The sequence below is a fragment of the Eptatretus burgeri genome, chromosome 16 (genome assembly GCF_056783735.1).
Source record: "Eptatretus burgeri isolate ZD-2024b chromosome 16, Ebu_testis_v1, whole genome shotgun sequence".
Lineage (NCBI taxonomy): Eukaryota > Metazoa > Chordata > Myxini > Myxiniformes > Myxinidae > Eptatretus > Eptatretus burgeri.
The window spans coordinates 64,425,050-64,452,729 of record NC_140976.1 but is presented as its reverse complement, the minus strand read 5'-3'; the positions used below and the strand labels follow the sequence as shown (position 1 = coordinate 64,452,729).

The 27,680-nt window shown below is 43.6% G+C and overlaps 1 protein-coding gene across 1 annotated transcript in view; it reads right to left on the bottom strand.

The window, feature by feature from the left end:
* LOC147011217 (syntaxin-1A-like) overlaps window positions 1–27,138 on the bottom strand; it is a 29,237-nt gene extending 2,099 nt beyond the window's left edge. The window contains exons 1-8 of the mRNA XM_085859306.1: window positions 26,265–27,138; window positions 25,285–25,368; window positions 17,541–17,640; window positions 16,436–16,510; window positions 16,267–16,340; window positions 8,845–8,953; window positions 6,599–6,672; window positions 1,249–1,386 (exon numbers count right to left, since the gene is read on the bottom strand). Of these exons, the coding sequence (XP_085715432.1) occupies window positions 1,249–1,386; window positions 6,599–6,672; window positions 8,845–8,953; window positions 16,267–16,340; window positions 16,436–16,510; window positions 17,541–17,640; window positions 25,285–25,368; window positions 26,265–26,294 (684 nt within the window). The 5' untranslated portion in view covers window positions 26,295–27,138. The remainder of the gene's footprint in view (window positions 1–1,248; window positions 1,387–6,598; window positions 6,673–8,844; window positions 8,954–16,266; window positions 16,341–16,435; window positions 16,511–17,540; window positions 17,641–25,284; window positions 25,369–26,264) is intronic.
* Window positions 27,139–27,680: the final 542 nt, after the last annotated feature.

The following is a 27,680-nucleotide window of genomic DNA, read 5'->3' as shown; positions in this document are numbered from 1 at the left end:
TCTTTTTTTCAAGTATTGCTTTAGCCATGTTTCTCAATTCCTGTAACTTTGCAGCATAAATATGTTTAATTTAATAATACTTACACAATAACTTTATGTGATAATGTAAGAAATAAAGTGAGCAGTAAACCACTCTCATATATCATGCAACTGCTTGCAATGCAACAGTAGTTAAAAACAAAAGTGAAATCTGACATAATTAATTAGAGAGTTCATAGAACACCTTAACCCAGCACAGTCGAGAAAAAAAGGACACGGACAGGGTCTGTGAGGGGCAAATTGGATTGGTTGGGATGATGTAACATGCCATATTTTGTCCAAATGCTGCTAAACGGAAGGATTTTGAAAGTGCCAAAAAGGCGATTTGTGTTCTCGTGTTCAAGTATAAAATTCAATTGAAATAAAATAAAGATTTTTACGGGTGTACCTGTGGCACAGGTTTAAAAAATTTTTATTTTTATTTTTTCTAATTATGCTGAAAATATTCTTTTTTACTTGGAAGTTTACTGCCATTGATGCAGTTTCTTTTACACCACCTTATTTAACATGTTACATGAGTTATTCATGCCTGTTGTTTGTCTCCATTATGACGTCCTTAAAAACAGGACATTTCCTCTTTGGAATGATTTTCAATTTTGTTCGATTCCCAGACGAGACAGAGTAAAAATAATTATATCACTCCTCTCCGTGCATGTGCGATCGGGACAGATTCAGAGCCAAAGTACGGTGAAATTACAGGTTTGTTTTCCGATTCATGTTCTGATTCGTATTCAAAATATAACGTTCAATTCAAATCAAATTGTTCTTCGATCATAAACTGATATTTGTGGACAGACAAAGTGAATAAACCAAATGCTTAACCACACTTTCGACTTCCCATGCATGGGGTAATGAATACTAGTGAAGAACCCATCCTTACGGACAGGTTAAATCCCCCAGAACGGGTACATTTTTGTATGACTTGTAATATCCCCTCCTACCAGGAGGGGTGCTATACAATACGCTTATATAGAGAGAATCGAGGTCCTCCTCCCAAACTTAATCCCCAGGACTATAAAAACATTTTCATCACCTAAAACCTTTTTGTGCAGTGTGCACCCACCGGGTCCAAGCATCAGTTTTCAAATCATTCATTCTCGCGGTTCAGAAGTGCAAAGAAGTCAAACAAATTCATGAGTGTTGAATTATCATATGGCCACAAGGTGTTTGTGCAGGTGAAAGAAAGAATTCTCAAGGTTTTCTTTTTACCTGACTTTCCACTAGCATGGCCATGTCCAGAAACATGTCGTGCAGCTCTCTGATGCTGTTCTCAAGCTTTATGATATCTTTGTGTCGACACTCAATTTCATTCAAGGCTTGCTTGGTAATCTGTGAATCCATGATGATCTGTTTGTGGAACAAGTGGAGTTGGAGCATGCATGACATTGACAAAACAAATTACTGCTTACAAACTCCAAATAACTTGACATCTTGTAAATTATTCTGCACCACTGCAGTTAACATCTACTGAATTGAGTGACAGTTCAATTACAAAATATGTCATCCTTTGTTGATACATTTCCTTTCCAATAAGTCATTCTTCTGGGAAGAATCTCAAACATATGGGAACGATACCCACAGTATTGATTGGGCAAATGCTTTGATGCATATAAAACACACCACCATATTTTCATGCAAATAACCCGTGGGTTACACATTAAAAAAAAAAACAAGTTCCAAAAAATTACAACTGCAGGCGATACTCATGTGTGGGTTATACGGGACACTGTTTTACAATACGGCATTCAAATATTACGTCACACATTTTTTGCTAAAATCTGACCCCCCCCCCCAAGTAACGCTCCATAATGCTTGTTTTTGAGACATCCCCTAAATATTACGTAACGCCCAATGAAGACATCCCTACCCTCCCAATTTCATACCTTTATCCTGTTGGCTTTTTTCAGCTTCTAAAAACTAGATTTGAAAAAGAAAAGGCAGTACAGTATACCGTCGATAAGACCAAGCAACAGTCGGAATTCCTGTAATGACATAATCGCACAGAGTGATGTACCGGTAATCGTTTGTGCAGTGCTTTCAGAAAGTATCAACACCCCTCGACACTTGTCACATGTTGGGTTACAGCCTGAATTTAAAATGAATTAAATAAAAAATAAATTTCACCGATCCACACAAAATTCCCTATAATAACAAAGTGCAAACATGTTTTAAAAATTTTTTTACAAATCAACCACAAATGAAAAGCTGAAATGCCTTGCGTCAAGAAGTATTGTCATGCCCAGGGCGTTTAAACCCTATGTGACAAAAACAACAAAAATAACAACAAAATGTGGCAAAAGTCGAAGGGTGTGAATACTTCCTGAAGACAGTGCAAATATTATGTTTGTGGGGTCGATGAAGGGATTTCATCAGAAAGTTAGGAGCGTATAGAGTTGCTTGGCCCATGGATGTGTAGGAGACATCTCGATGTAAACCAAGTAGGGAAACTGTGAGCTTAAGTATTATTTGTCACCCCACCGTGGGTGATGCTGTATTATTTACTTGTCACAGATAGGGATTAAGGATCATTTTCCCCAGTATGTAATTGAACCCTGTGACCTTTCCCTATGATTTGTATTGCAAAGCAGCAATGATAGAATTACGTTTTTATAACCATTACATTACAACCGAGCTGCATGACCAAGTACGAAGAAGCCCCACCTCCAAGGGTGACAGTAGGCAAAGTCACGCCCCCGAGGAACGATTGATGGGTGTGACGTGAGTAGGAAGAAGTGAAGAGGTTGTTGGTTTTGTTGGTTCATTGGTCGGAGGACATGTTATTCAGAGGATGGGGAAGCAGCTCATAGCGAGAAGCGAAGTGGAGTTCTCTATGAGGGAAGCGATCAAAGAAAAGCAGAGCACGTCTCAGCAACAGAACGGAGAGGCAGGATCGGCGGTCGAAAGAGCAGGGCATTACGGCTGGCTTTCCTTCGACGCATGAAGAAGCTGCGTGATTCTCATATTCATACTGAGGCAAATTGGCTGCGTGCTGAGCAAGACGCTGGCCATTGACTCTTGGCTGGTCGTGAGAGATGGACCTCGAAGCCTCATGTGTCTCACTGAAGGGAGCGGCACCATTCTGCAGGTAGATTCGGCAGGCGCAGGCGATAAAGAAGCTACACCGAGGTTCGGGAGCCCTGATGTTGAATATTGCCTCACGAATTGCTCGGCGCCATTTTTGGGGCACGGTTACCCACACACTGACGATGCGGTTCGATCCTCAAGTCTTAAAAGATTGCCTGGACTCAACTAAGTAAAGGAACGAAAAGAGATTTCTCATTTTATTTAGTGTGTGTGTGTGTGTGTGTGTGTGTGTGTGTGTGTGTGTGTGTGTGTGTGTGTGTGTGTGTGTGTGTGTGTGTGTGTGTGTGTGTGTGTGTGTGTGTGTGTGTGTGTGTACACCTCAAAATTAGATTTAGATTACATCACGTTTTTCTTTCATCGTTATAATTTGAATTTTTGTCATTGTACGCATTTGATTACTACCATTTAATTTAATTTAATTTGCTTGTGTCCGTGTATCTGTTGTGGGTTCAAGAGTAAAACCCCTGTGCTACCGCCATGGTAAAGCGCCGAGCATTTATTTCCCGCACGCGCTCTAATCTCCTGGACTCTTGGCTGTGGGCCTCCAAGAGAGAACTGTTTGGCCATCCATCCAGGTCGGGGCTAAACCTCTGGACACGACAATATGTTAAATCGATTTCATTTGCAAATGAGATTAAGTGTCTGTGGGAAAAGCAATGATAGAATAGTCGTCAAAACTCCACCAGCAATATAATTTTTTACTTTTGCAATTTACATTTATTATTTTATTACATTTTATATTGCACAGATCTTGGTGATTATAAAAACATGTTTTTATATAAAATCGTACAGTTTAAAGGAGATGAATGTACGAAATATAATTTCATCTCAAGGAAGCGACGTCACTTTTCTGTCAGTCATCAGTTTAGTGTCAAGATCTCTTGACAAAGCCATGGCTAATAGAGAAAAGCTGCACCAGAGTCTCATTCAAGCTTTTGGAAAAGATCACCCATAAAGGTCCAAAAAGGCCATTCAGCTCATCGCTGTGAATATATGGGCTGAAATGAAAAAGCAACCCGATGGCATCCAACATGTTGTGTCTGAGAAAATCCTAGCGACTACCATGGGAAGATGATGTTTAAACAAAGCAATTTGCTTTTATCATAGATGTATTGAATAGCTGTATCATTAAATACTTGCATCTTTAAATAAAGGGTGCCTGAAACAAAGTTGTCATTGATTTAGCGTTACATACCGGCACTGTAAACACCCTTCCCTACTGTAGCACTCCATCATGCTTGGACAAACATCCCCCACCCCCTCATGCATTACATATTTTTTGAATGGCCCCTTTCTCAAGATATTCATTTTAATGTCAATTGGTTATTTACCGCCGTTGTATTCCAAAAGAACCGTTCGTTGGTTCTTGATAAAGTTGTTTCAGCTGCTGGATATATCAATATCGCGTATCTCCCAGTCATGTGGAGATGAAAGCTGGCTTGTGGGTTATACATGTGTGTGGGTTATATATGGCTGAAATTTTCTTAGGATATGGCAGCCAAATTTTCTTAGGATTCTTATATATGGCAGGATTTAAACTTAGGACCCTCCGATCCCAAGCCCAAACACCAGGCATATCAACAATATCAGTGCTTTTATTATTATTCGACGCTTTATTAAATCCACAAATCGCAGTTTGCAGACGAAACTTTAGCCCCGTGTGCTTTCCCAATAACCACATTACTGTATTTGCGCACAAGATATATGGTTTGTTTCTTCTTTGTGACATCATATTTAACAGCACCATCTGCTGTGGAGACGTCAGAATGCTAGTTTTATTGTACGCTGTCCATTGATTGCTTTAAGGTAAGCAGGATACTCCATCGTACTTGGTAGAGTATTTATATAAAATCAGAGAAGTGTGTGTGTGTGTGTGTGTGTGTGTGTGTGTGTGTGTGTGTGTGTGTGTGTGTGTGTGTGTGTGTGTGTGTGTGTGTCATTGGTTGTTATCTCCATTTGTGGATTTCAGAAGGTACAAGCCCTCCCAGGTCTCATCCACCTCCATGTGTGCATGTATATCTATATATAATGAAGCAAGTGTACGTATGTATGTATGTATGTATGTATGTTTATCCACTCTTCACCCATTGGTTCGACAGCTGACCTGATGTCACCCACAATTGGTACCTGAAATACTTAACCTAAAGTACCAAGAAGACCCAAAAAATCCCAAAGACTCAAAATACCCCAAAGACCAAAAATACCCCAAAGGCTGAAAATACCTAAAATACCCAAAAGACCAAAAATATGAAAAGACCCCCAAAGACCCAAAGGACCCATCAGACCCAAGAAAACCTAAGGACCCAAAAGACTCAGAAGATGCAAAGGACCCTGAACACCCAAAGGATCTATAGGACCTAAAAGATCCAAAAGACCACGAGGACACAAAAGACCCAATGCACCCAAAAGACGAAACATGACTCTCTGGGACCCATGGAAATTCTGCATGTTAAATGTGACTTCAGGTCTCCAAGCCCCCCCCCCGTCCCCGCCCCCCAATTACATACACACAATCCCAATTCCTCAATCCCTCTCCCAACTCTGAAATTTCTCTGCCCCCCCCCATCACCATACTCAAACTCTGTGCTCCCCTCCCCCTTTCTTCTTGAAGTCCTCACCTGCCCAAAACCTTAAGTACTCTGCATGCCGTTACTTAGGTACTCTAAGTACTACCCGATACTATAGATCGAGGTGACATAGAAAGCTGAAATTTATCTGCCTCCACCCCCCCCCATCACCACACTCAAATTCTGTGCTCCCCTCCCCCTTTCTTCTTCAAGTCCTCACCTGCCCCAAACCTGAAGTACTCTGCGTGCCATTACTACCCTAAGTAAGTACTACCCAATATTATAGATGGAGGTGACATAGAAAGCTGAAATTTTGCGTATCGATGGACACCGAAGCTGATAGACCAGGAAACATCACAGAATCGTCGGAAAGTATTCATATATGAAAATATCAATAAATGAAAAATCAAATTCAGGAGAGTGGCCCAAGAGACAATGGGGAAGCACGGTTCATTATTGCTTTTAATGTGTAAGCATACCCTGATTATATATATATATATATATATATATATATATATATATATATATATATATATATATATATATATATATATATATATATATATATATATATATATATATATATACACACACGCACACACACGCACGCACACACGCACGCACAACACGATTCGAAGGAGGAAGAAAATCCTATAAATAGTGGAAGAGTTATGGTTTTACCCCCTTCACCTTTTATTTTACACTTACATCGAAACACCAATTTCCATACCAAGCTCTCAACCTCCCCCAACATGTACTTTCCAGAGAGCTTCAAGTAATGGCGAATCTCATGGACTTTATTTTAATAACTAAACTGGATGTTCAGATTGAATGAGCAACATTTGGTAGTAAGTAGTAACACTTTCAGGTTAAATGACCAACTTGTGCAGTGAACTCGAGGGACATACACCAGATGTGAAAATCGTTGGGTTTCCAGTTTCCAGCATGTGCTCCAGCTCTTCACTTGTGGTTGCCTTTCCAGCTGTGAACATAAAATATATCAGCACTCAAGTACAGAAACTAAAAATTCACATCAACAAGAACATTTTAACAGTCATAAAGTTATTGGGTAGATGTACATCTGTACTAATAAAAGGTGTGTGTGTGTGTCCTCCATAACTCCAAAACCATAAAACCGAGCAGCCTGCAACTTTGCATGCCCACTAAGAAAACTCCAAGGAAGTGCAAGAGTGAAAATTGGGTGTTTGGGTTAATTAAAACACCCTTTTTGAAGACGATTAACTGCCTTATTTAATTATATCCTTCATCAGGCGATCCTCAGCCACTTCGCTCTCTGGGTCTGAAGGCGTTTCCTGGGTAACCTCGCTGGGGTCTAAAGCCGCCATGTGTTTTTGGCCTGCTCAACCATGCCTCAACTTGGAACAGTCAATGATTTCTTCACGACAAAGTTTATTTTTCACTTACCTCACTCATATTATCGAATGGATGTTCATCATTGCTACGAATCGCTGTGTACGTCGCTTTTGTAGGTTCTATAGTTTTCAAATTAGGAGCTTGGAGCGATTTCATGCATTTTATATGATACGATTTTCCACGATCTACTCTCACTGACAAATTAAAGTATATAATGGAAATATTATTTCGGTTTTGAGGAATGGATATCGTCGGGACTAAATAAGTGTCGAAATCTGTTGTGAAATCTGATAATTCAAAGAAATAACAAGTGTTATGACTGAGCTGGTATACCTTTTTACTTTAAGCAAGCAAGGCGATGTTGCCTTCTCCATACATACACAAGAAAAAGTGAAATTTCCAAAGCATTCAACTTATCTTTTTCTACTGTTTGGAGAATTATATTGAGTGAACCAAAATTTTTAGGAACGTGCCAAAATTAACCAGCTTCATTGAGCTACCTGATTTAATGCATTCACTGAAAGTCGTCGTGCCCTGTCCCCCAGGAAGGACTGCCTATCCATAGCGTCTGCCAGATCTGTGTCTATTTTTTGATGTTTCATGATGTGCTCTAAAGGGAAGCAAAGCAAATCTGCTAAAAAAAAAAAAAACAATAAAAAAACGGAAGTTTTAAAAAAAAGTTAAACTTTTGCACAGACAATGAACCAATGTACCACGTGACACGTGTGCAGACGAGCAGGAAAAAATGGCAGATTTTCCACAATGTTTATTTCATGGAACTAGCCTCATTGAGCTATATGATTCAATGCATTCACTGTAAGACCTCACGCCCTGTTCCCCAGAGGGACTGCCTATCCATAGTGTCTGCCAGATCTATGTCTATATTCCCAGAGGTTTCGCAAGGTGCTCTCCGAGGAATCAAAGCAAATCTGATTAAAAAAAAAAAACGGATGTTGTAAAATAAAGTTATAATGCTTGTGCAGACCTCAAACCGATGCACCACATGACACGTGCACAGATGAGCAGGCAAATGGTGCATTTTCTTCAATGTTCATTTCACGTGCAATTGAATTTGCAATGTCACCAGAGTTGTTCTGCATTAAGCTGCAACTCTTTTGTGGATGAAGTCATTTTATTTCATCAATTCATTTTGTTTCATTAACTGCTGCGTGCGCGGTGAAGGTGGGCTTTAAAGTTAGAGGGATTATGGTTTGCAGCAACAGCCTGGCCAACCGTTCCTTATCAACCATTTAATTTGAGTGCTTGCATGAGTGCTTAAGCCACTTTCCAAACACCCATTGTCTATAGCGGTACCGTGCTACGTTATTCTGAGCGAATCGTTCACTCTCTGCAGACGCTTTTGCCACACCACGTCATTCAGAGCGAGTGGTTCGTGCTCTGTCTCCCTGGACGAGCAGTTCATGCTCCGTCACCCTGAGCAAGCAGTTCGTGCTCCATCACCCTGAGCCAGTGATTCGTGCTCCGTCACCCTGAGCGAGTGGTTTGTGCTCCATCAACCTGAGTGAGTGGTTCCCTGAGCGAGTGGTTTGTGCTCTGTCACCCTGAGCTGTTAGTTGTGCATGATGTGTCATCCATGAAGGCTGATTTTTCAGGACATGCAATTAGCATATTATCTGTGTGGTTGTCTATTCTGTGTTATTGACTATCCTGTTGTTCTGCAGGATATGTGGTTGTCTCTGATGTGACATTGTCCATAATGTTATCCATAGTGGTTATCCATGTGATGTGGTTGTCTGTGATGCCCGGTTGTCCAACGTACTGATTTCTAGCTGCCGTTGGATACGGTTCTTGCAGCGCTCTCTGTAGTCTGACTGCGTTGTGTTGTATTTTGACATGACCTCCACGAACTTGCGCGACAAAGTTGAGTGCTTCAGAAACACACAAACACACACACATATATTTTCATACTTCTGTTCCTCGCAGATCTAATCAGTTATTGAACAGAAACGGCGATTCTTAAAGCATTATATTAACATTTAAAGGATGTTATAAATTATGTTAATTCTCCAACGTACTATGGTATACTGTACCTAGCTTTATCTCAATTGCAAACCACAAAAAACATATATTTAAATATTTTATATAAGATCGAGGCTCATGGAAGAGTTGGAGCAGAATTGAAGTGAATAAAATAGAAAGGGGGAAACACTACCAGCAGAGTCGAGGTGAGAGAGTGAGAGTGAGATCAAGGGGGGGACACATGGCTTAGGGTGACCAAGCTGCACACAAGGTGAATGAAACAGCAAGAAGAGAGAGGACAAAGCGAGGATGAAACAAAACAGGAACAAATCAACCGACAACTAACATTTCCAAAGAGGTGAGGGAGTGGGGGTCACAAAAACCTGGAAAAAGGGAGTGCTTGGGATTGGGGTCATTTGGGGTTTTAGAAGACATGATTATGAATGGGGATGACCTGAGGTAGTTGAAGCCCTCAAGGGAAGAATGGGACTGAACTGATTGGGGAAGTTTGTTCAATGGGCGAGAGAAAAGAGGAACAAATGAGTGGAGGTGAGCACCCCCACCCCTGCTCAGCGTCCCCTGATTACGTGAGCAGTGAGCCTGGATGTTGGGAGTTTAATAAGAAGAGGGTTACTCGGAGACTGTGTGCACCCTGCAAAACCTGGGAGGGACAGAGCCAGGAGAGGGCAGGCAGAGGGTGAAAGACCAAAAAAGAGGTTGTAGAATACAAAGAAGCCATCAACTTGCCTGCGATGCGAAAGCAACAAGCCTAGACACTCAACTTTGTCATGAGGGATCCCAATGATTTTGAGGGATTTGCTTTCCTCTACATCAAGAGTACTACATATAGCTGTGAATGGAGGTCTTGTTGGTTATGAAGAGTTCAGAATGGCCAAGGAAAGACGTTGCACGAGGAAGGATGCCCAGTTCGTGGCTGCCTTTGGAGGCCATCTTGGAAATATGGTCTGCCCAAGAAAGATCATGGCTGCATGATGCTGATGCCCAAAAGTTTGAGTGACTTAACCTGACTCGAGGAAGTGGATGAGTATGTTTGCTCAACGATCCTTTCGGAGAGATAGAGTGAGTGTGTGGGATTTGTTCGGGTTGAAAGACATATTCCATGTGTTGGACCAGCTCCTGATTCTATCAAGGTCTGCAGAAAGGGTAGAAGCTGCTGCCTGCCTGTCTGAAGGATGACAAATGATATGGCAGAATGTGGAATCATCAGTTAATAGATAAGCAGGATTTCCCAAAGAATCAAAAAGATCATTGATGAAAATTCCTGGTGTTGGCTTAATGGTTAGGGTGGTGGGCTTGGGATCCGAGGGTCCTGAGTTCAAATCCCGCTTAGCTGTTGAATTAATACCAGGTGGGGTTAACTCGACCTGTCCTCCTTCCGAGGTCGGCAAAATGGGTGCCAGCTTGCTGGTATACTGTGTCGGAGTGGTGACATGTCCAATAGCCAAGGAGACTGCTTAGGCAACACCAACGCTCTGCACAGAGTTTGGTCGCGATGGAGGGATGGATGCATGGATTGATGAAGATGGGGAACAAGACTGGGCCAAAGACACAGCCTTGACAGGGAGAGTAGATGAGAGGATTCCAGTCAGAGCTACATGCTGACTACGGGTGTGGAGGAAGTCAGTGATCCATCATCCATCCATAAGTGGAGTTGGCCTTTCATGTGATCAGCAGAGAGTTTGGAGAGCAAGGCCAGATGCCAGACTCCACTATACATGGCTGAGGTGTGTGTGTGTGTGTGTGTGTGTGTGTGTGTGTGTGTGTGTGTGTGTGTGTGTGTGTGTGTGTGTGTGTGTGTGTGTGTGTGTGTGTGTGTGTGTGTGTGTGTGTCATGTTGTTGTGGAGTTCTACTGGAGCTTTCTGTTGTGGACTGTGATGCATCAAAATGATCGTCATGATCTCCTGAGTTGTTTAGGTTAATTAACTACAAAAACAATTGCTATGTTTTAAACACAAGGCATGCATGTTAAGGTGTATAGAGCAACTTAAAAGGTCCTCATACGGCTTGGCATTCAAATTACAAAATAAAAAAACAAACACAATGATAATATTTGTAACAAAGCATATATGAATTAATACTAAAAATATTAACAACACTAATCAGAGTATAATTTGACAATAATAATAACGAATGTATAATCCCCACCCTGGCCCAAGCACATCTGGGTTTGGTGAAAGGTAAGCTCATGCTCAAGCAGTACAGCAGGCAGGTATGCTACAAGGTCGTGAAGACCAATGAAAGTTTTGTCCAATGGATCAACGGTCCACAAGTGTATCAAATGCTTGAGATATGTCAAGAGAAACGGCCCTGGTCTCACGTCTGAGATTGAGTGCCTCCATCAATTGTTGGGAGAGTAGAAGCATTATGTCTCAGGTAGAATGACTGTGTCTGAAACCGGTGACTGGTTCAAATGGTGTCTCCACGTCACTGGGTCCCTGACCTCAGCTGTGTTCAGACAGTCAACCTAGCAATGCAACCTCACCATTCAAACTTTTTATTGATGGCATTACATGCTTACCTATAGATGTTTACCTTTTTTGCTGTAGGATTACATGTAATGTCCTTTACTGGTCCGAGCAAAGAACCCATCATTGCAGACCGGTTGATTTCCCTATTTATATGCATTTGGTTTTCCTGCAGAGAACTGGTGTACACAGTGCAGTATTCTTTTATTAGCTTACCTGGAATTTAAATTCCAGATAAGGTATTGTCATTGTGCACCGTCTGTCCCCTATTTCGACTTTTCTGGCCAAACCACTGGGCGGGCAGATCTGGCTGAAATTTGGCAGCAACGTTCCTCTCCTGACTCCGGTCATGTGACTTTAAGGAGGTCAAAATAGCCGACTTGGTAAATTCCTTCAAAAATCTTCTTCTCCAGACTGACCGGTCAGAATGCTACCAAATTTGGGTTAAAACATTAGGCAAGGACCCAGATAAGCTACAGGTCCAGTGGTCCTATTTTTATGAGTTGTTATACCAGCTCCCGCCAAGTGGTGCGACACGATATACATTTACATATGGAGACTTGGTACCCACCCTCCCTGCACCATGAATCCTGAACCCTGGTGGCTGTGGTATTTTTTTTTGCGGCCTCAAACCTTCCCAAGTGCAACCACCAGTTTTCATCTCTTATTCCATCCAATGATTGAGGAATGCATAGAAGTCAAACACACAAACAGACACTTCTCAAATAACAAAAAAGTATGATTCATAACCCTAACATTGCACATGCCAATAAAGAACAATACATCTTTTCAAAAATCCTTTGCAAAATTCAATAATGCTGTCAAATTTCAAAGCACACTCATCTGGAAATCAAATATTCCCAACAAAACAATGCATTCGTCATCAAATGAAAAGCTCACATTATCAACCATTTCGCAAAGGTCCAATAAATTCAAAATATAAACGTCGGAATCTTTAACCCTTTTCATTCATTATTATTCATTCCAATTTTGCCTGTTTACTCTTCTTACTTTCTTGAACATTGTGTCATGTGACCATACATATGTTACTGTCCCTATAACTTATCCAGGTTCCTCCTGATTACTCCATCTTTGCTTATTCAGGTTCCTTCTGATAACTGCAATGCAGTATTTGGTTTTCCACTTGATAAGTGTACACTTTACTGTACAGTATATCTAATTTTTCAGTGGACTTGGTGCCAGATGATCCAGACATCACTGAAAACTTGTACATAAAATCATCGCTCGCTATAATTACAATGAAAACAAACTTTTTGAACAAAAGGTGCACGGGCACTAATTAGTGTTTTAATTGAACCTCTTTGGACCTCTTCCCTCCTACACCCCATCCTATGACCTCTTCGGTCCTGTTTCCATGTTCAGTGTCCTGACCGTCAGCACCTAAAGGGCTTTTATGTCTGGGTGATGGTACAGCAAGCAATTTCAAATGAAAAAGTTTCAGCTTACGGGGGTGGATGTGATATCGAGGGCGAATAACCTGCTCTGCATTACTCCATCATGGAATTATACCCAAGACTAGACAGCTCCGTGGAAACGATCTTGCCTATCCTATTAACTCAAGATATTCCATGAGCTTGGATGGATGGATGATCCTCTTCAAACTATCAGATACATAAGGCTGCCGAGGCAGTTTCATTGGCTCGGGGCACGACCCTGGATGGGTAGCCACTCCGACACAGGTCCTGGATGCTCGACTGGCTCACTTTTCCCAGCAAGCTGGTACTGATTTTAACGATCTCAGAAGGATTCCACGCTAAGTCAGCTCAACTGGCATTAGTTATGGCATGGCAGACGCTTGAACTCAGGACCTTACGATGTTAAGCCAAACCACCTTTTCTGTAAAGCCTAGGGTTACCATACGTCCGTTTTTTTTCCTGGACATGTCCTCCTTTTTGGTCCTTAAATCTCCTTCCGGCTGGGTTTTTTAAATGCCATATCTAAGAATGTGCAGGATTTGCCATTTTGTTGCTTTTGCATTTTCAAAGGAATACATTTTAAGATTTGGGATACTTTTTACCTTATTTAAAGGGTAAACCCATATTTGTACATTTTCTTACAGTGATAAAATCTGGTCATGTAATGTCTGGACCAGGGCAGTTTGGTACAAGTCTGTCCTCCTCCGTCATGGCTTAATGGACGTGTTCGAACATCGACACTCACGCGTCCACTTCCTGTCCAATCTCACAGTGAGAGAGTGTCCAGTGAGTGGCATGCTCAGTCCACGATTCAGTGTCTTTTCTGAGCCCGTTCCGGACACACTTTGGTTTTCGTCAAGAGCTAGCTTTATTTGATATTTTATTTTACTAACCCCAAACACAATGGCAAAATGAACGTGTAAATTCACTGTCGAAAAAAAGACAAAAATCCCGTGTTTTTGAAGTGGTCGTGAAGAATGGGAAGCTGAGTGCTTGGTTTGGTAAAGCTGGTACATACGTCTTGGTGGCAAATCAAGGTGTTATTGATGTGGACTCGGACAAGCACAATAATTCCAGGAAAAATTTTCAGTATTTCGCCTGGAAGAACAGCAGTTCGCAGTTAAAATTAATCGAGGTCCGGAACACACTGAATGAGACTGCTGATACAATCGTTCAATACGTAAAGGAAACTCTTGAAAAGAGTGTCCCTCTCCGGAGTGTCGATTTTTTCGGAGTGTCCCCCTTTTTGGAGTGTCCCTCTCAGGGAAAGGAGGGAAACCACGGGGTAACATCCCTGGGTCAGATTGCGGGAGAGTGTGTCGGAGTGGTGCTGAGGTGTCGTCCACCAGATGGCGGTCTCCTTGGGTTAACCTGAGGCGGTCCCTTCGGGTGGGTGCCTGGAATGTCCTATCCCGAAGAGAGGATGATCACCTGTCTCTGTTATCATCTGAGCTCAAGAGTTTGGACATCGGTATTGCAGCACTCTCTGAGGTTGGGAGACCGGATTGCGGCGAGATAATGGTTTAGGGAGGATGACGGAAAGATCAAGCTGCGGTGCATCGTTTGGGAATGTCAAGATCTCGAACCTTGATTTCGCAGATGATGCATGCATCTTTGCGGAGACTTTGGATATCCTTTTGGGGGCCCTCGAGGTGCTGAATGAGGAGTCGGAGCCGCTGGGATTACGGGTTTCTTGGGTCAAAACAAAGATGCAGGCTTTCAATGACATCTTGGATGCTGCTGTCCTGTCTGTGTCTGTTTGTGGTGAGGATGTTGAGGTCGTGGAGAGATTCACTTACCTTGGCAGTGATATTCATGTCTCTGCTGGCTGTGAGTCAGAGGACAATAAACGTCTGGGTCAGGCCTGGGGAGTCATGGATTCACTGGATCATGGGGTGTGGCGCTGCCGGTACCTGTGCGGGAGGACGAAAGTCCGAGTCTTCAGGTCCTTGGTGCTCTATCTTGGTCCTTCAGGTCCTTGGTGCTCTTGGTGCTCCTTCAGGTCTTGCTCTATGGACTCGAGACTTGGACTCTGACCAAGGATCTGAGACGGAGACTTAATTCCTTTGGTATCCGGTCTCTTTGGAGAATCCTTGGCTATCGCTGGTCAGATTTTGTGTCCAACGAGCGGTTGCTGAGAGAGACTCAGATGAGATTTGTTACCTACATGGTCCGTGAGCGTCAGTTACGGCTGGATGGACATGTGGCTCGTTTTCCTGACGCTGATCCTGCTCACCAGATTCTCTCAGCGAGGGAGTCTCATGAGTGGAGGAGGCCAATGGGCCGACCACGTGCCTTGTGGTTGCAGCAGGTTGACCAGCATCTCAAGGTGATGGGGATGGGCCTGGCATCTGTCTGGGGGATGGCCAGACGGAGGCCGCTGGAGTACCGGCAGAAAGTGGACGCAGTGACGCGCTGTTCTGGCACATGCTCCCATACCTGACCTGACCTGACCTCTCAGGAGTGTCCCCTTTTTCGAAGTGTCCATCTCCAGAGTGTCCCCCTTTTTGGGAGTGTACCTCTCCGGAGTGTCCCCTTTTTCAGAGTGTCCATCTCCGGAGTGTCCATCTCCAGAGTGTCCATCCCTCTCCGCAGTGTCCCCTTTTTTTGGAGTGTCTATCTCCGGAGAGTCCTCTTTTTCAGTGTCCATCTCCAGAGTGTCTCCTTTTTCGGAGTGTCCCTCTTTTGGAGTGTCCCTCTCCGGAGTGTCCCCTTTTTCAGAGTGTCCATCTCCGGAGTGTCCCCTTTTTCTGAGTGTCGCTCGCCGGAGTGTCCACCTCCAGAGTGTCCCCTTTTTCGGAGTGTCTCTTTCCGGAGCGTCCTCATTTTTGAAAGTTAAAATATGGTAACCCTAGTTATAAGCGAATACCAAGGTGTATTTCATGAGCTTACGTGAAACTAATCTAAGATCTCCTGCAGGTGCTGCCACAACACAAAAGAATGTACTGTGGGCAAAAAAGAACGTAAGCAAGAAATATTGTAAGAATGTATGTCATTCTCTGATTGCTGTACATCCGGCTACTTCTCAATCATTAAACATCTAAATTACCCCTTCGCTTGTCTCCTTGAAAATTACCAAAATAAAAGGCCAGCCACAAGAGGGCTTCATCACCATCGTGTGAAGTGCTTGTGAACCACGGTGTCCCAAATTGCCATCATTAGTGCTGGAGTGCACAGCATGCTCGTGCCCACACATGACACGGCAGTGACACGTTAATAGCGGTAAACAACACATGACTCATTGTTCTTTGATTTCCCCCTTTACTGCTCAAAGTGAATTAGCGCAGTGTTTGTACAACCTGTGTTTTCCTGATCCTCAGATCGGCAGATGATCTCGGGTTGTTCTCGTCGTTTTCGATACTGTGTTCAATGGCTGTGCAGAGGGAGTGCAAGAGGTACAAGCGATGAACCAACAAAGAGCACACATTTTGGTGTTCACGTACAGACTCAAAATGAACCAATTAGTACCTTTTAGCTTGAACCTCACTTTATTTGATGATTTCTTGATTTCAACCATTAGCTGTTCCAGCTCTTCCTTCATTTCTGCAGGAAAACAAACAAAATGGTTCTAACGATTCGATCGAAGGAGTCAAAAGTCACGTGATGAGGCTGCATCTCCTTTCCTTGACCCTGTTTCATTCCCACCAATACCAATACCCGATCTGAATACATCCGCTGTGCTCGCAAAGGGGCACCGTCCATCGTTGAGGTTGCCGTGCTTCCATTACGATATGAAGCCGGCTGTCTTATTTTGACGGACTCCCTTTTTTGGTGTTTTTGTTTGACGTCATGTGGATTCAATTCCAAACGGTGGACCATTGAGTTTTTCTCATTGAAGTTACAAAATCCCTCTCCTGACTTTAGCATCCTGAAATAATATATCAATCATCGAATGAACAAATAAGCCTGGCGTTGGCTTAGTGGTGAGTGGCCGGCTTGGGATCCGAAAGTCCTGAGTTTGAGCCCCGTTGGCTGCTGAATTAACACCAGGTGGTGTTGACTCGGCTTGTCATCCTTCTGAGGTTGGCGAAATGACTATCAGTGTACTGGAATGGGGCACAGCATCAGCGGCATCGTTGTGCCCCCAACAAAATGATAGCTACCTGGCAGCCAAGCTGCGACACGCAAGAAGAAGAAAAAATCGATGCACATAATATTAGAGTTGATATTTAAGAATGATGTAAAGACTCTTCATGAAGGACACCGGCAGATCTTTAACATCCACCAACTAATGCTGGCAGACGGGACTCCCAGTTTAACGTCTATCTGAGGGATGGCACACACATTGATGAATCACCTTGCCTGCAAGACACCATTATGACAGTTTATAGCTGGGACAGGATTCAAACCCAGGATTGATAGCTTCGAGGCGAGTGTATGTACCACCTCTAGTCTGGAGTCGAGGTCATCCTACCAGGCAAACATCAAAGCAGTTATCTTTAATAACATCAACTGGACTTTCACATTTACACCAAATGTCCTTGATGGGGAAGAGAGAATCAAATTGGGTTTAAACATCATTCGATCATTCTGCAACATGATCTAGCCATTGTTTCGTGCGGAACACACTCACTCTCATCTGTGCTGGGTGCAGACAGGATGCTGCTGTGCATCTTCACAACATCGTCCACGCTCTCTTTGATCATGTCGATGCAAGTCCGGATCTCTTCCACCTAGACGGGGAGGGAGAGTCTCAGGAGCGAGTTTCGCTCTTTTTGAGGAGTCATCGGGGCTGGGAATTGCTCGAGGACAAGGGAACTCAAGCAGATGATGTGAAACATTTAAAAACAATGTGTACAACTGAGGGAGTGCTTACGTATTCCTGAAACGTGACACCCAAAGGACAACGGGTCTCCATTAAAGGATGAAATTGACGATGAAGAAGCCTTTTTGATTTGATGAATGGTTATTCGTTATTCCTCGAATGGTGATCCACTGCATTGAGAGTCGAACCTTGGCGAGACGGCTTAAAGGTGAGTGTGTGCACCTCCGAGCCAGTGGTTCCTAACCTTTTGGGGGTGTGCAGACCCTTTTCAAACCTAAAGCTTTTCTGACCACAATGTACGACTATCATAGTGACACACTGCCACACAGTGCAGAAGTTCCTGGAGTTGGAGGCAGGAAGGTATTCGTGTAGTTGTACTCAGACGTTTTGTAAATGTTCCTTGTACTTCACCTGGAAACCACTTTGAATGTAGCAAGAAGGTTGCAACGATTTCGTTTTTGGGTTACTTCTCCTCAATGGGCCACTTCGTGCTTGCCTCGTGGACCCCTGGGGATCTGAAGATCACAGGTTTGGAACCACTGCTCTAAACTATCGGTTCTGCTCGCCGATTTTAACCGCCGTTGCCAGCACGAAATCTGTGATTCAAATGGTCTTTTTAAAAAGAATTTTCAATGTTTAAGTGATTAAGGTGGCAATTTCTAGATGGTTAACCATAATTGGTGGGTTTCCAAATGCAAATTGGATTCACAAAAATGTAGAAATACGACAAATGGATAAGACGAGTCAGGTTTGTATCATTTCCTGTTAGTAAAATTAATTAGCGGAGGCCATTGTTATAACATTCGAGCGGGGTGTGCTTACACATTATGTAAGCATACGAACCATGCTTCCCCGTTGTCTAGGGTCGCTCACCTGCATTTGATTTTTCATTTATTTATTTTCATTTATTTTTTTCTTCATTACCTCCGCCACCGAAGGTGAAGCAGGTTATGTTTTCACCACTCTCTGTCTATCTGTTGGGTCGCCGAAATAGGTGACCCTTATTGTCAGTAATTCTGTCTGTTTGTTTCGAAGTTTGTTTGGATGTTTGTTCGTTTGTCATCAGCATAATTGGTAGTAAACGTAGGCGGATTTTGACCAAACTCGGGTGGTAGGTACATCTTATGACCTAGTGCTTTGGAAATTGTGATGGTTGCTAGGGACGCGTTGGTTCCCTAGCAACAACCGAAAAACCTTCAAAATCGGTACCGTTCACGCGAAATCAATTCCGAAAGCCATTATCCCACGTAGGGTTATGAAATTTGGCACGAATGATCTACAGGTGTTGCTCTATCAAATATATTCCGGTTTTTGTGATATATATGGAATACTTTACCCGCAGCGCCCCCTACAATTAGGGTATGTGCGAAAATTGGTGAAAATTGAAGGCCCCTCGCGACCAGGTGAGTGCATCGATACGAATGAAACTTTGCAGGTTCATGGTACTCAATGAGTACTACTACTTTGCCTCAGGACATATTCACCGATTTCGCTTAGGTCAGGGGTCAAAGGTCAATTAGTGCAAAAATCGATAATATGCGAGAGCTGGAGGTGCCTTCGCGCCAAATGCTACTCCTCCTCGCGTTATGGTGGGATGGTCATGAAAATTCACACTAATCGTCTGGAATACATTGTGCACAAAACATCGAGCCGGATTTCCTATTTAGATCTTTGTTCACCCACAGCACTCCCTCGAACTTTGGGGATTTCCGATTTCAAACCGCATTTTCGATACTTTTCATTCAAATGGATACCGAGTAGTTATCAGTCTATGGAACTGGATGAGATTTGATATGCATAATCTTAAGGTGATTCCCTATCCGCTATATGACATCCATTTTGCTCTATATCTTATAGTTTCCATGCTCGGCGACCCATCGCCGCCTACCGGCTTGTCTGTTTTTTCTGTTTGTTTACATACAGGATATCTCAAAAAGTTGTGGACGGATTCAAACGAAACGTGGTGGACAGGTTGGGTGTGTTGCAAGGACGAATTGATTCGATTTTGGTGAAGATCTGCATCTGGATCTGGATAAGAGAATTATTTAATTTCCAAAGTAATTATTCACCATTGAGAGATGGGGCCAAAAACGAGATGGTACTGTATAGCATGGTATTTCAAACATGTATTGTGCCCGATATGTTCTCGTGGATCAGGCATCACGTGGTGGAGATATGCGCTCTACCGAGTGCCCTTCTAGTTTATATTTATATATTTTAATTTACAGATGCTTTCCGATGGTTCTGTGCTTTTCTCCTGGTGTATCAGCTTTGATGTCCGTTAGTACATGTAATGACGGTGCTTCCCCATTTTGTTGGGTCACTCACCTGCATTTTCTTTTTTCTTTTTTTCATTTATTTATATTTTCATTTATGGATGTTTTCTTATGATTCTGTGAATTTTTCCGGTGTCCATCGGTACGCAAAATTTCAACTTTCTATGTCACCCGGAAAGTTTCGGTTTTTAGTATCATTCAGTGAGTGAGTGAGTCAGTCAGTCAGTCATTGGTTAGAAAGAGTTTTATGTCGTAGATGTACAGTGCCTTCAAAAAGTATTCACACCCCTCGATGTTTGTCACATTTTGTTGTTACAGCCTGAATTTAAAATGGATTAAATTGAGATTATGTTTTTTTTGTCAGTAAAATACCATGAAGTCCAAGGAACTGTCCATAGAACTCTGAAATATAATTAATTGTGAGGCAGGATAGATCTGGGGAAAGGTATAAAAAAAATTATAGACTGTTGAAAGTTCCCAAGAGCACAGTGAGCTCCATCATTAGGAAATGGAAAGAATATATAACTACCCAGACTCTTCCTAGAACTGTTCATCTGAGCAAACTGAGCAACCGGGCAAGAAGGATCTTGGTCAGGAAAGTGAGCAAGAACTCAATGACCACTCTGACAGAACCTTGGCTGGGATGGGATAACCTGCCGGAGGGACAACAGTCTCTGCAGGACTTCACAAATGTAGGCTTTATGGGAGAGTAGCCAGACAGAAGCCCCTCCTGAGAAAAAGGCACATGACAGCACAGCTGGAATTTGCAAAAGGGCACGTGAAAGTCTTTGAGAACATGAGGTGAAAGAATCTGTGGTCTGATTCGACAAAAATTGAACTCTTTGACCTGAATGCAAAGTCCAACATCTGGGGGAAACCGAGCACAACTCATCACCCATCCAACACCATCCCGACCGTGAAGCATGGTGGTGGCAGCATCATGCAATGGAGATGCTTTTCAGTGGCAGGGACTGGGAGACTTGTAAGGATAGAGGGAACAATGAATGGAGCTAAATACAGGCAGATCCTTGAGGAGAACCTGCTTCGGAGTGCAAAAGAGCTTTGACTGTGGCGAAGATTTATGTTCCAACAGGACAATGATCCCAAACACATAGCCAAATCAACACAGGAATAGCTTCAGAACAAGAACGTGAAAGTCCTTGAGTGGCCCAGCCAAAGCCGAGAATTTGTGGAAAGACTTGAAGATCGATCGCTGTTCACTGATGCTCCCCATCACACTTGACAGAGTTTGAGCAAATCTGCAAGAAAGAATGGGAGAAAATCCCCAAATACAGATGTGTGAAGCAGCTGCTTCCAGATGTGTGAACATCTGGATTTGGGGATTTTCTCCCATTCTTCCTTGCAGATATGCAGATACAGACATTCCAAGAAGACTTGATGCTGTAATCGCTGCCAACGGCACTTCTATACAGTATGGACTCAGATGGTTGAACACTCATGTAAATTAGAAATTTTGGTTCACGAGCGCCAGCCAGAGTGACCACTATATTCGTTATGTCTGTGTGTCTGTATGTATGTCTGTCTGTCTGTCCAGAGCACAACTTCGTGGGATGTGATCCGATTTGGATGAAACTTGAATATGATGTTGATATCAATGCCTAGTTTTGTCTTCCTGGCGATGGGCATCCCACGCCCATTGTGGGCGGAGCCACGCCCACTTGTAATTTTTGTTTTTTTGTCATATTTTTTCTCGATTTTTTTATCGAAATTCCCGCTCGAGAAATTGTGCGCATTGGCCATATGTAGAACATATAAAAATTCAGTTTGATTCGGCCAATTTTGAGGGAGAAGACTGGTTTTGAAGAAATTGGCGGTGACAGATAGTAGGGCAGCAGCTAAGATTGCCCATTGTGGGCGGAGCCACGCCCACTTGTAATTTTTGTTTTTTGGTTCACGAGCGCCAGCCAGAGTGACCACTATATTCGTTATGTCTGTGTGTCTGTGTGTCTGTCTGTCCAGAGCATAACTCCGTGCACTTTGATCCGATCTTGATGAAACTTGGTTATGTATTCGATATCAATGTCTAGTTGTGTTTTCCTGGATGAGGGTGTGCTACGCCCATTGTGGGCGGAGCCACGCCCAAAAAAAATAGCCATTTTTAGGGGGTAGTCAGATTTAAAATCTATCTTTTCCTCGGATTAAATTGACTGAATGGAATGGGTTCTTCGGTATTTGAATAGCAAAATGAATTATCTAAAACTTGTCGTTGTCCGATTTTCCATTTTCGTCCCAAGGTCAAGGTCACAAGGTCAAAAACTTAGAAAATTGCGAATTTTGACATAAAAATCATACGACTGCCCAAACTTTGAGAGCTAGGATGACAATATTTTTTATGCATAATCTTGAGGTCATTCCCCACCTCAAGTCTTGAAACCATTTTGCTCTATCTCGAACACCTTGCCCGTGGCGCCCCCTTCAAATTTGTTTTTACGCTGATTTCATCAAAGTATGGATAATCCGAGGAATGCGAAATGCCATATAGCCTATATGACGTTATATTGTTCCTGGAATGTTCCAGAGGAAGTTTTGCACCAAAGGTCATAATCCTTGACCTTCGACCTTTAAAGGCCACAAAGGTCAAACTTTCAAAGTTGAAGGAATCGAACCGGGTTTTCGACCTTCTTCGACAAACTAACTTCAATAAGCTATAGCACGTATCCTGTTTCCTTATTTTAATGTCCACAACATTGTTTTGTGATCTTTAAAGGTTATGCAAAAGTCAAATTTTGAAAGTTGTTGAACGAAACCGGGTTTTCGACATTTTGCAGCTAATAACCTGTCACTCGTACCACATCATGTTGATCATTTTTATAACTTGGTCAAAAATTATCATATCATCCTTGACTTCTGAAACAATCTACATCATCAAATACCGCTAGCGAACCATCGTCATCTCCCGGCTTGTCAGCTTTTCATTTTTAATTAATTTGTAAAAATTTGTAAAAACATGTTTTCACTTTGTCGTTATGGGGTATTTTGTGTAGATCGGTGACAAAAAAATTAAATTTAATCATTTTAAATTCAGGACTTAACACAACAAAATGTGACAAATGTAGAGGGGTGTGAATACTTTTTGAAGGCTCTGTAGAAACAAACACACAATTGGACGCTTCAACTTTCACCAATAGATGCAAAAATCCTCACGATATTTCACGGACCGGTGTTTGTTTGTTTGTCTCGCTATTCCTCCTCCAGTTCTGGCCCGATTATACCCAGACTTGCTGCATGGGATCAGCATGACCCCAATTCGTGTACAGGGGTGTTTTTTAGGGGTGTTTTTACCCACCATTTACAGTACAGTATTCCTGTCCCCATGTTTTCCAGTGCAGTGAGGTGTTTTGAATCATTAGCATTATAAGGTGTGTTTTTGTTTCATGCACGTAACCCGGGTTAGTTTTTATTTTATTTTTGAGGAGAAGTTGAGGCAGTAGTCAGTTGCTTATACACCACCCAAATAAAGGTATGCATCAGAGGAATGTGTTACATGTTTGGAAGAAGATCGCCACCCTTTTGGCAGATACTCCGCCAATATCGAGGTGTGTGAATATAATTAGTATAGAGTATAGTATAATTTCTCTTGAAGAGCCTGGACCAAACATATATACAGTATATATATTTATATTGGCCCATACAGCTCACACTCCCACATGCCTTCCCCCCTTTCTCCCCTCCTTCCTCCCAAACAAGATTAATAATAAATATCATCTTTTTAACATTACCCTCCCTGTGCATCGATAAGCCCCAGATATGACCTTCCCATCGGTGTGAAGAAGCACGAAGGCTCGGTTAAAACGCACCATATTCGGCCTTTCACGGGTCCACATCGCTGGGAGTTTTTGCAGGACGGACTGTAACACATCAACTTTTTGGACGAGTAGATCAGGAAGATTTCCAACAGTTTCGTTGTGCAGAGACTCTCCCCTTTCTCGCAGGGACACTTACAAATACTTTCGGCATCTTTAGAAGTTTTTTCAGTCGTTTCATCCTACAATCATTACCTTGGAGGCACGGATGATGTCCAGGCCGTCCTGACCGTCCCAGCAGTCTGGGGCAGATTACATCATTTCTAAAGTCGCGTATTCTCCACTCCATTGAAATACATTGCATAGTGTATTTGTGGTGATGGTTTAAAATAAAATAGAAAAACAGGCAATTGTTTCCTTTTAAAGCTCCAGCTTGCTGATCCTTGTTCAAAATAGCACACTGAAATGTATATAAAAGTGAAAAGCCAAAATGATTAAACTGATGTAATAATCTTATATATTATTTCCGAGTCTGTGGTTTCGTGTCGCGCTATCTTCGACTTTGTTCTGCGCTCGAGTAACGTGATATTCGGCTTACATTATCTCAAAGACCATATGAGGTGCAAGGTACAAAAAAAAAGTAAACAAAATGGTTCTGAAACAGTGAAATCGTATTCCACTTACTGCATTAAAGTAAAATTACGACTGATACTCTGCATCAGTTCCTTTCTCAAACACACCCACCCCAACATGTCGCGCAGAGCGCGGGTTATGCTAGTTCTCATCAAATATGAGTATGTTATGTGTGTGACGTTGGACCCGGTGATGAATGCGCACAAGAAATCAGGAAGTTTTATTCATATCAAAATGTATTTAAGGGTTAGTATATTTATTATGCACACAAACCGCAATTGTTTCACTTGCCCTGCCCCCATTCACACTCCCCTTCTTCCAACCCTCCCCGGTGCTCCCCATGCCCCCAAAACCTCCCTGGTCCTCCCTCTACTCCCATTATCTCCTCCCAAACCTCTTTCTCTTCTTGCACTCCTTCTTCAATCTTAATGGCTAGAGTTGTGGGCTTGGAATCCTCGTTGGGAATCCTAGTATCCTGAGTTCAAATCTCGCTCGGCTGTTGAATTTATACCAGGTGGGGTTGACTCTGCCTGTCATCCTTCCGAGGTCGGCAAAATGAGTACCAGTTTGCTGGTATCTTGTGTCGGAGTGGCGACCCGTCCAGGATTGTGCCCAAAAGCCAAGGAGACTGCTTAGGCAGCACCAACGCTCTGCACAGAGTATGGTCCTCATGGATGGATGGATGGATGGACTCCTTCCTCAATGACATCATCATCCTTACTTTTTTCCCATTTTTAGATCGTCTACGATAAAGTCGATGATGAATAAATATCTATGAAAAATACTTCGAACCTGATCGGCTCAGGTGTGTTCTGTAGTGTGTGCTTGGGTTCTGTAAATGGTGTATTCAATAGTCAGGTGAACTAGACCGTTGATTACCTGTTCAAAGAATTCCTCCATGAAGTGATCCCTCTCCACCGTGATGGACACGTCGTCTTCATCATCACTGTCTCTGTTCTGAAACTAAAGGCAGAAGGAAAGATAAAAATCCCACGAGACGGGGACCCTTGACCGGAAGCAGCAAACAGAGTGACCCCAAGTTGTGTAACTGGTGGCGAGCACCTGGCTGCTGCCTCGTGCCATCTGCTCTACCCCCCCCCTCCACTCCTCCCAGAGCCCGAGCAATGGAAACGCGTCGTAAGGGCCTTGTTGTCAAGGAGCGTGAATCACATGGTGTGTGATGGATCGAGCGCGTGCTCTTTGCACCGTGTCACGCGCGTGTCCGTGGGGAATTACGCATTTAACGATACCCCACTCCTCCTTTTTACCCCCCCCCCAATCACGATGGACGCCACGAACCCCCCCCCCCAATCACGATGGACGCCATGAACCCTTCCCATCCCCCCCCCCACGCCCCACTTAATCCAACTAAGACTAGTCCTTTTCCCAAACAGTTCACATCACGGTTATCTACTCACTCAATCCCTCGCGGCTCACCTTCCCTCACCAATTCATCCTCACCCGTCCCCTAAACACACTCCACGCCCTTTATCTTCCACACCGCGTGTGGAGCCCATCCCTGGAAATAGTTGATAAGACCTTGAAGTGTTTTTAAAATCGAATTCTTGAAATCCTTGTCTTTTTCACTGGTCGTCGGAGTGAACACAAGCTATGACGTAGTATTTGCGTTTTCGTCACACGATCACATCAATTGAACAGCTCGAAATACAAAGAGGATGAATCGAGGTCAAGGACCCAAACAGGAATATGAGAAGCGTAAACGCACAAAATCCGTTTACATAAACTACGAGGTTAATTTTCCCCACACGAACAGCACACTCGGGGCACAGACAGGAGGTGAGAAGTTCTCGGTGCGCTGTCCGAGGTACTGATCGACGTGCTGTGGACCGTTCGCTCACCGAGTCGAGATCCTGCATTCGGTCCTTCATGTCCAACGGAGACGCCTCTCGCCCGCCGGGACCGCGACTTCTCCCCGGACAGCAGTGCGGACGCTCCGAGAGTCCGGAGGGAGGGACTCGGACGTGAGAACTCGGAGGAGGGAACTCGGACGTGAGAACTCGGACGTGGGAATTCGGACGTGGGAATTCGGACGTGGGAATTCGGACGTGGGAACTCGGACGTGGGAATTCGGACGTGGGAATTCGGAGGAGAGAACTCGGACGTGGGAATTCGGAAGTGGGAATTCGGACGTGGGAATTCGGACGTGGGAACTCGGACGTGGGAATTCGGACGAGTGAATTCGGAAGTGGGAATTCGGAGGAGGGAACTCGGAGGAGGGAACTCGGACGTGGGAACTCGGACGTGGGAACTCGGACGTGGGAATTCGGACGTGGGAACTCGGAGGAGGGAACTCGAATGTGGGAACTCGAATGTGGGAACTCGGAGGAGGGAACTCGGAGGAGGGAACTCGGATGTGGGAACTCGGACGTGAGAACTCGGAGGAGGGAACTCGGACGTGAGAACTCGGACGTGGGAATTTGGACGTGAGAACTCGGACGTGGGAACTCGGACGTGGGAATTCGGAAGTGGGAATTCGGACGTGGGAATTCGGACGTGGGAACTCGGACGTGGGAATTCGGACGTGGGAATTCGGAGGAGGGAACTCGGACGTGGGAACTCGGACGTGGGAACTCGGACGTGGGAATTCGGACGTGGGAATTCGGACGTGGGAACTCGGAGGAGGGAACTCGGATGTGGGAACTCGGACGTGAGAACTCGGAGGAGGGAACTCGGAGGAGGGAACTCGGACGTGGGAAAGAGGTTAAACCCAAAGAGGAGGGGCTTGGTCAGCGGACCTTGACGGTGCAATCACGGACGCGCGCACTTTACACCACGTTCTGTGATGTCTGGAGGACAGCGCGCTGGGTATGCGATCCCTCCAATGCCACACCCTCTGACGTCACACTTTAGTACCAAAAGTTTGCTTTTGTTAAATGTACCATCCATTTATGTGTCGTATTTTTGACGGAATATTCTCTCTCCATATCTCTTATTCTCTCGTATTCTCCACACATTTACCTTCCTGATTTGTTTACTCATCTCATGCACAACCTTCCTCCGAGACCCCCACCACCCTTTCACCAAACCACTCCAACCCCGCCACCAATTAAATTCAAATTCCTTTTCTCAATATAAATTTTCCCCACCTCGCAGCGTGCCGACCACAAATGTAATATGTAGAATAAGTTATAATATTGCTGTCACGTGAGGGTAAAGTAAGCAATGACGAGGGTGGGTACCTTCTTCTCCTCCTCCACTGCCCTTCATAAGTGGTGATGTCCGATGGCACCAAGCATCTGCCTTGCCTTGATCAC